Source organism: Glossina fuscipes, unplaced genomic scaffold (genome assembly GCF_014805625.2).
Source record: "Glossina fuscipes isolate IAEA_lab_2018 unplaced genomic scaffold, Yale_Gfus_2 111, whole genome shotgun sequence".
NCBI classification, from domain to species: domain Eukaryota; kingdom Metazoa; phylum Arthropoda; class Insecta; order Diptera; family Glossinidae; genus Glossina; species Glossina fuscipes.
Window position 1 is genome coordinate 1,546,938 of NW_023998454.1, and position 9,477 is coordinate 1,556,414.

Here is a 9,477-nt window from a genome sequence, read left to right on the forward strand (position 1 = left end):
TGTTGTTAATGAACATACCATTCAAAGCTAAAATGCGACAAGTCAACAAAGTAAATTCCAAAGTTAACGACCCGAAAGTAGGTTTGATTTTTATAATCCGGAAAAATTGATTTTCGTTATTGAATAGTCTAGAGACGCAGAGAAGTTATTTGGATAGTGGGACAAACAAGCTGGAAATAATTCTTCAGACAGACTTCGCTATAATTTATTTATGAAAAAATCAATGTATGTTTGCATTTGTTAAAAAGATTTGTCATATACAATGAATCCAGTCTAACAGTTACTTCGATTTTCTAGTCGTCTTACTAAAAGCATAAGAATAAAAGAAGTACAAGTCGGAAGTGTGTAGCCAGAATCTAATCCTATATTACTTTGAAAAAACCCGATAGAATTTTTGATACCCGTGTGGGTAAAGTATTTACACTTTTTTAGTGTTACAATCGCAATGAGAACTTTAGCATGTAGAGAGAATGGCGATGTTTTTTACTTTGAGATGACCTGCAAGCAATTTTTAAATCAATCCTTCCTAGGCCATATTTTGGAGCTGACAATTTTCAATGGAACGCTGAAGCCTTAAATATTCGCGATATTCCAAGTTAATATATGATTTAGGTTATGAACAAGCGTGCTTGTGGGCAAAGCAGTTTTTTTTCAATTGTAACGTATACAAATATATCCCCACGGATTCAAGGACATAATCTAACCGGAAAGTATACGCTTTACAACGAATTTCGAATTTCCGCATTTCTAATTAAAATTACAAGCTCTCTATATATAGCGTATGAGTGGATACAATAAAACTGCGAACTAATTACATTTATCCGGGTTAGATTCAGTTTATGTATAGGCATCATTAACTTGTATTCGAAAGTGAATCGTTTCGCACCCTGTAGCCTTAAAAGACTTAACTTCAATTTTCTTTCTGAGGTATGACAACTCATAATAGACAACTATTCTCGCGGAGATGAGAGGTTTAATTTTTAAGGAGTTATGAGATCACCATCGCCGTTACTAAACTTATGTTTTTCTTACCGCTAGGTTTATACATAAGTATACCTTTATAGATCAATTGTCAAACCTGTCGAAACTAAATTTTATGCTTCCAAATGTAACATGAACATTTATATTTCGAAAAGTAGAAACATCTAAAGGAAACATAAAAAAAAACACTGATCACGTAAGCGCCCGATGTTTCCACATATTGATAGTAGCGTGTAAACAGCAAATACTAAGAAATTAAATAAAGTAAGTGCATTGCATTTATCATCTCAACGCTCAAATTACTGTGCTTGCAGCTACAATAACAACAAGGCAAATAATCACATATAACAGTTTGCGTTTAGAAGACAAAAAAACGAGCGTAGCAATTATTTTCTACTAAAAACACAAAAGGCTGGCTGCTAATAAAAATTCAAGCACGAGTTTAGTATCTTTGTAAACAGCGTTAGTACAAGTATTACAAATCGACTGCAAATATCCAGCGACAAGCTATCATAATTTATCGAAAGCTACTGCAAAAAATAAAAGAATAGTAATGACAACCAGTTTTAGAATCAATGGAAATCCATATACAGGTAAATTGTTAAATGAACACCTGCGCATAAAGGATATTGTTTTTCTAATGATTTAAGAAAAAAATAGTTGATCTGAAATCTCTACCGGCCGATGTAACATTGAATACTTTTATACGTGAACATGCCCAGCTAACGGCCACTAAGTTTATGTGTTTGGAGGGAGGATGCGGAGTATGTGTGGTTGCGATTAAAGGTAAACATCCGGTGACAGGTGAACTGCGTACTTGGGCTGCCAATTCGGTTAGTAATTGTATCCCTTACACTATTTGTCGTCCTCTTTAATCAATCACTCCTTTTGCGCAGTGCTTAATGCTATTAAGCGCTTGTATCGATTACGAGATCATCACATGTGAAGGCATTGGCAACAAACGTGACGGTTATCATCCCATACAGAAACGCCTGGCCAAGTTGAATGGCACCCAGTGCGGGTATTGTTCACCTGGTTTCATCATGAACATGTATAGCTTGCTGGAATCCAAACAGGGCGGTCTCACTATGGATGAAATTGAAAATTCGTTTGGGGGCAACATTTGTCGTTGTACTGGTTATCGTCCTATACTCGATACAATGAAATCATTTGCTGTTGACAGCATTATACAATTACCGTCAGAGTATAGGGATATTGAAGATCTGATTTCTAAGACATGTCCTAAAATCAACGAAAATTGTTCGGGACATTGTCGGCGACCTATCAAATCCCTGTTGTTTAATGACGGCGCTGAATGGTACTGGCCCAAAACTCTACAAGAGCTCTTTGAAACTTTAAATAAAATTAATACGATCGATGAGTATATGTTAGTGGGGGGAAACACTGCACATGGTGTCTACCGCCGATCCGAAAATATAAAGAATTTCATTGACATTAACGCTATTCCCGACTTGAAAAAGCATAGCTTGACCTCGGATACATTAACATTGGGAGCAAATCTCAATCTTAGTGAAACTATGAATATATTTATGAAGGCATCAAAAAAATCGGGTTTTGAATATTGCCAACAACTGTGGCAACACTTCGACTTAATAGCCAATGTTCCCGTCAGAAATGTAAGGTCCAATAGACTTATTTTTAAATTTTTATTTAAATTCTCAATGCTTTTCTTTCGAATTTATCGATAAAAGAACGGGACGCTAGCCGGTAATATTTCCATCAAGAAAATGCATCCTGAATTTCCATCGGATATTTTTATAACTTTCGAAGCTTTAGATGTTCAGGTCGTAGTCAACACTAGCGCTATAAAGCAACAAACAATGTCTTTAGCCGATTACTTGAGCGACAACACCCCGAAATTAGTAATATCTGCCTTCGAATTAAAGTCTTATCCAAAGAGTAGATTCATATTCAAATCTTACAAGGTTTGCTATATAATTAAAAGTTTTCATAAATTATCTAACACATGTACTTACTCCGCCAGATAATGCCTCGCGCTCAGAATGCTCATGCATATGTAAACGCAGGATTTTTGTTGGACTTTGACTCAACCGCCCGCAAAGTTAATGATGCTCGCATTTGCTTTGGTGGTATAACCCCAGAATTTATTCATGCCGAATCTATAGAGGAAATGCTGAAAACGCAATGTTTTTATGATAAAACTGTAGTAGAGAAGACTTTTTCTCAATTGCCTAAAGTCTTAAATCCTGATGCCGAGTTAACTGATGCTTCACCTGAATACAGGCGAAAGTTAGCTTGTGGCTTATTGTTGAAATGTTATTTAGACTCAACGCCTTCGGACAAAGTTAAAGAAGAATTTAGAAGCGGTGGTCCTATGTTAATAAGAAAGTTATCCTCCGGAATTCAAAGTTTTGAGAGTAATAAGAAGAATTTTCCTTTAAATCAGCCGGTACAGAAACTTGAAGGTAACATAAAACTTATAAAATTTTACATGTGAAGGATTCTTCAACTATTCATCATTTCGTAAAAACCAGCTCTTATACAATGTTCCGGGGAAGCAACATATATGAATGACATGCTTACTTATGGTAATACTGTTTATTGTGCTTTTGTAACCGCCACAAAAGTGAATGCTACTATAGAACAGATTGATGCTTCCGAAGCTTTAAAGATGCCTGGCGTTATAGCTTTCTTTTCGGCCAAGGATATACCCGGTACAAATACTTTTGTAGATCAAGCTTTTGGTTATGAGGTAGAAGAAATTCTATGTCCCGATACGGTACGTTATTACGATCAACCATTAGGCATAATTGCCGCCATTAACACTAACATAGCAAACCAAGCCGCGTCCAAGGTGCGAGTTATCTACTCCTATGATACTGACCTAGTAATGTCAACTATGGAGGATGTGTTTGAAAATGAACAATTAGATCGTGTTTATAATATTTTGCCTTCGTCTATTAAGGCTATTAGACTGAGTGATAACGCAGACATTACGGCTAGTGGAATATTCCAAATCGGTTTGCAATACCATTTTACCATGGAACCACAAACATGTGTAGCAGTGCCGTATGAACAGGGACTACAAGTGTGGTCTGCCACCCAATGGATGGATCATACACAGTCTGTTATAGCAAAAATGCTAAAACTAAAAGCAGCGGAAGTTCAACTAAAAGTCAGACGCTTGGGTGGAGGTTATGGCTGTAAAATTACCCGAGGCAATGCGGTAGCATGTGCCGCGTCGTTAGTAGCCTATAAACTCAACCGACCCGCACGTTTCATTCAGACCATTGAATCAATGATGAACTCTAATGGAAAGCGTTGGGCCTGTCGTTCCGATTACGAATTTCATGTCAAAGCTAATGGAAAAATTGTTGGATTGAAAAACGTTTTCTACGAAGACGCTGGTTGTACATTAAATGAAAACCCAGTTACCGGCCATGCCACACTTACTGTTAAGAATTGCTATGATTTTACCGCTGACAATTACAAAATCGACGGCAATGCTGTGAAAACGGACGCACCTAGCTCAGCTTGGTGCCGTGCTCCCGGTTCAGTAGAAGGTTTATGATTTAATAACAAAAGATAGAAAAAGTTAAATGAGCACAAATTTAAATAGAACTTCTTTAAAAATTGCAGGTGTTGCTATGATTGAAAATATATTAGAACATATAGCTTTTGAGACACAGATTGACCCAGCCGACGTCCGTTTGATTAATATAAAGAAGGATAATAAAATGGCTGAACTGTTACCCCGATTTCTTAAATCCACCGAATATCGAGAAAGACGCAAAGAAATCGATTCGTATAATGAGAAAAACCGTTGGCGCAAACGCGGTTTGGGCTTAGCTATAATGCAATACCCTTGCGGTTACTTCGGACAATTTACAGCTACGGTTTCAATATATCATGCGGATGGTTCGGTGGTCATATCTCATGGTGGCATAGAAATGGGTCAAGGTGCGCTTATTCCCGGAAAAATAATTGTTTCTTTTTTATTTATTTTTAATAATTTAAGGTATTAATACCAAAGCTGCTCAAGTGGCAGCGTATGTTTTAGGCATACCTCTGGATTATGTTAAGGTTGAATCGAGCGATACTATAAATGGAGCAAATTCCACAGTATCTGGTGGCGCAGTAAGCAGTGAGAGCGTGTGCTTTGCTGTTCGAAAAGCTTGCAACACTTTGAATGAGCGTTTAAAACCAGTAAAGGAAAGTATGAAAAAAGAGGCTTCTTGGATGGATGTAGTTGAAGAAGCTTGGATCCGAAATATAAATACTATAGCGAGTGATTATCACAAAGAAGGTGATATGAAACCGTACAATATATATGGCTTGGCCTTAACTGAAGTTGAAGTGGATATTTTAACTGGTAATAACTTGGTCACGCGGGTAGACATATTAGAGGATACGGGTGAAAGCATAAGTCCATATGTCGACATAGGTCAAGTGGAAGGAGCCTTTATTATGTGCTTGGGCTATTGGTTAACTGAGCAGTTGTTGTTTGATCGGCAAACAGGCCAATTAATGACGAATCGTACTTGGACTTATAAACCACCAGGAGCGAAAGATATACCTATCGATTTTCGCATAGAACTATTACAAAGTGTACCGAATCCTGGGGGTTTTATGCGCTCCAAAGCGACAGGCGAACCGCCTTGCTGTTTAGCGGTAAGCTCCATATTTGCAATACAACACGCGTTGCAATCAGCGCGCAAAGACGCCGGCTTGAAACGAGAATGGGTGCGACTAGGTGCACCTACCACGCCGGAGACAATTGTCTTGAATGCGGGTCACGATATCAATTCATTTTCATTGGAATAAATTTAAGCATGCAATGAAACTTAGAAAAAAGAATTTACCTTTCTTTTGTACAATGTAATGGTTCGTTACAGCCAAATGCAGATAAATTAGATCTTGAAACAGGTTACTTCTTTCTTTCGTGCACTTAATGCACGACTGCTGCAGATTTTTCAGGTAAATTTAACGCGTCAAAATATATAACGACGATGACATGAAGTAAAATACACCGAATTCTCTTTTTACATGATGGATACGTTTCCAGAAAATTCATAGAATATTGAAAATCGTGTTAAAAAAAACAATTCACATAAGAAAATTTTTTTCTTTTTAACTCGTGTTGAATCGAATTTCGTGTAAATAAACTCCGTGTAAAAAAAAAACTCAGTGTATTCATATTTTCCTATTTGCGGTTCTACTTGTTCTTCTTTTAAAATCATCATTGTAAACTGATAATATTACCCGAAAGAAATAGCTGGGCTTTATACTGTCTCTTATCATTGTGAGCTATATATTTGAAACGTAATCAATCAATCAAAGAATGTGCCGTCCACAATTTTCTTATTTTAAAGCCCTTTGTAAAGTTTGCTTTTTTTACAAAATCTTTGTCCCAAGCTCAAAGAAAACCCTAAAGCGATCAAGGGTTCGGCTCCACCTACTAAAAAGTCTTCTATACGTAAAGTGCAATTGCTTGTTAAACTGGAAAAAAATGAGATCTAAATTGACCAAATATTTACAATTCAATGTAAAACGCTTGTAATTGTATTCTATTAGCGTAAATTAGCACTAGCGTTTTAATTGAATTCCAATCATTTCTTGAGTAATTTTCAAAAAATTTACTCATTAGGTAAACTTTTAAAAAAAAGTTGCGTGCTGACATTTCATAGCTCCAGGCTGGAAGATTGATGTGCTATTAAGGTAGCAACATTTGCTAGTATTAGACAATACAGTCATTTCAACGAAGAGAATTTTTAGAATAGGTTTTCAATATAGTTTCATTTTGACATGTAAATCATATTTGACAGGACACTTTGTGCTAGGCCCCACCTTTTCTTTACCACAAAACGGGTAAACTACAGCAAAAATGTTAAAAAACTATCGGTGTAAAATTAAAGGTAAAACGCTCGCAGCGAAACTACCGGAAGTAATTCAGTAACATGAGCAGCACCTCTCCCGACTTATTAATTGGGCTGCTAACTGATTAATTTAACGATGAGTCTTAATGGCAAACGTGGCATTGATTATGGATTTCAGACAAACGCTGATGGTAGACTGTTGGGTTTAAGAAATCCATTCTACGAAGATGGTGATTACACCTAGAACGAAAGTCCAATTAAGAGATATGCTGTGCCCGCTACTAGAAATTCTTTTGTTCTAAATTCTTTGCTATTGAAATTCATTTGCTACAACAGTTTCTAATTGTTCATTGTTTGAAATACACAATTGTAAGTTATCTAGACTATAATTTTAGTCATTGCTAGAGGATGCTATGGAATATGTAGTCTTTGAAGCTAGTTTACACTTAGCGCGTGTATACCTAAACAATTTAAAACTAAATCCAAAAACGAAAATCTAACGGAGGCCACGAAAGTTGCGATTCTGTTAACGCTTCTAATCAAGAGAATCGACAGTTTAAGCTTGGCTGAAATGAATGGAATTTACCATTGAAGATGCTTTTCAATCCAGTTAGGGCATCGACATATTGTACGGACTAATTCGTGGTTGTTTTAATACTCATGGAACAAAGTCGTAGCTCTTTCATGTTCGAAAATGGGCGAAGCTTGCAATAATGTAAATGAACATTTAAGATCAAGAAGACATAAACTTCATAACGATGCAGTTTGATTGGGAATCCCACAGCAATGTAAGCTGGCATTCGCAATATTAGTTTAATTGGCAGTGGCCATTGCAAACCTAGAGATTTGCGTAATTATAGTGTTTAGAGCGTATCGTTATTAAAATAAAAAGTTGCATTTTGATTGGTAATCATTCAATAAAACATTTCGATATTTTGAAGGATACAAAATACATAGAAATTCCATTTTTCACCGGTTCGGGCTACTTGCTAATGGAGCAAACTGTGTATACGCATGGAGATACTATTTATATATTTGTTTCTTTCTTTACACATCAAACTCGGCTAACATAATTTAGCAGCCGCATTCAATTGAGCCTTAGAAATAATATTTAATGCAATTAATATTAAGAAGTAATACAAAGTATATAAAGAAAAGTAACGAAAAAAAGAAGAAAATTTATTTGTAAATAAATAAGAGAGAAAAAAAAGCATGTACAAATCTAGCACATAAACGCACGCATAACCGGTACAGATAGGTATTGCGAGTGAACCCCTAAACCACTGCAAACACGCAAAAGCCTGGCAACCAGCAACAATAAACAAAGGTAGTTAATTTTTTAATCATAGTAAGGTATAAAATTGCAAGTTAGTTAGATACGACGTAGGCAAATTTAGCGCGCTTTGATAGAATTTAGAGAGTCCGGCATTGGGATTAAGTGATATATAATGTTTAGGTTTCTGCAAACAACTCTGAGCGGATTGAAAAGCTCATAATTATATTTGCTTTGACTAAGCTTTATGAGGACAAAGTTCATAAAGTAGGGTATCTCATTAAGTAATGCGGGCGAATTGACAGTACTATTCATTGATTTAATTAGGATTGAAACACAAATAATAAATGTATGTTTCCCAAGTGACAGTAAAGCTAACGGAAGTAATCTACTCTCGTAGAGAGACAAGGGTTTCCGAAGCCAAATTCTTGGCTTGGACGATATTGATAACACCGGTAGGAAGCAGACCACATAATGGATTCATACTAAATAGTGGCCTGACTAAGCTCATGTATAGCCTTTTTGTAATGAAAGGAATATTAAGCTCTTTGGACCACCTCTTGATGAAACCAAGCGCTGATCTTGCTTTACTTAATACTCAATACGCAAATTAAAACGTTGTCTTTGATCGAGCAGAACCCCTCAATCGATGAACAAACCTACGTTCCCTTACTTTTAAGAATCAATGAAATACTCAGTATTGAATGAATTTCTCTTACATTTTTTTAAAGTTTATTCGTATTATAATTCAAAATTTAATGAGCACTGTGTAATTAAATTGTTTAGGTCAACCTAAAGCTGTTAGGTATGCGATTTCAGGGAGAAGGAAGAAAACAGGTTAACAACACCAGCGTATATTAGGATTTGGCTGGATTTGTTCACCGAGGAGGGATCATTGATGGTTAGAGTAAATGAAAAAGGCTCTAAGCGGCCGTCGCGGGAAATACCTTGGAGTATATGAAGTCAGATAGATAAGAGTTTATCTATTTCACTAGATACAAAGAGAAGGCAGAAGCCAGTGGTTTGAAGACCAATAAGTTAATTCAGGTTAACTAAATCAAACGCTTTACTAAAATCCATATATATGACGTCCGGGCAAGAGCCATTAGAAAAAGTCTTGAACACATGGCAAGTAAACTCTAAGAGATTCGTGACAGTAGGTCTTCCTTTCCGAAAGCGACGCCGTAATGGTGAAATACAAGATTTAATTGGAAAAGCTAGATGATGAGTAGCAATTCGTTCAAACAATTTACCTAAGACGCTCAGCTTGGCGATGCCTCTATAGTTCTCAATATGATGTCTCTTTCCACATTTGTGAAGTGGAATAAGCAAACTACTCTTCCAACACGAAGGGAAAAGAGCTGA

The 9,477-nt window shown here is 36.3% G+C and overlaps 1 protein-coding gene across 2 annotated transcripts; it reads left to right on the forward strand.

The window, feature by feature from the left end:
- The first annotated feature begins 1,415 nt into the window (after positions 1-1,415).
- Positions 1,416-6,146, forward strand: LOC119638948 (indole-3-acetaldehyde oxidase). 2 transcript variants are annotated; one of them, XM_038036093.1, is made up of 8 exons: positions 1,416-1,574; positions 1,632-1,814; positions 1,878-2,618; positions 2,694-2,927; positions 2,987-3,428; positions 3,498-4,526; positions 4,603-4,923; positions 4,982-6,146. In XM_038036093.1, exons 1-8 carry the CDS (start codon positions 1,557-1,559, stop codon positions 5,785-5,787), a joined length of 3,774 nt encoding a protein of 1,257 aa, XP_037892021.1. In that variant the 5' UTR covers positions 1,416-1,556; the 3' UTR covers positions 5,788-6,146. The 2 variants fall into 2 exon arrangements, with proteins under 2 accessions (XP_037892021.1, XP_037892019.1); XM_038036091.1 differs by having other exon boundaries at positions 1,642-1,814.
- The last annotated feature ends 3,331 nt before the right edge of the window (positions 6,147-9,477 follow it).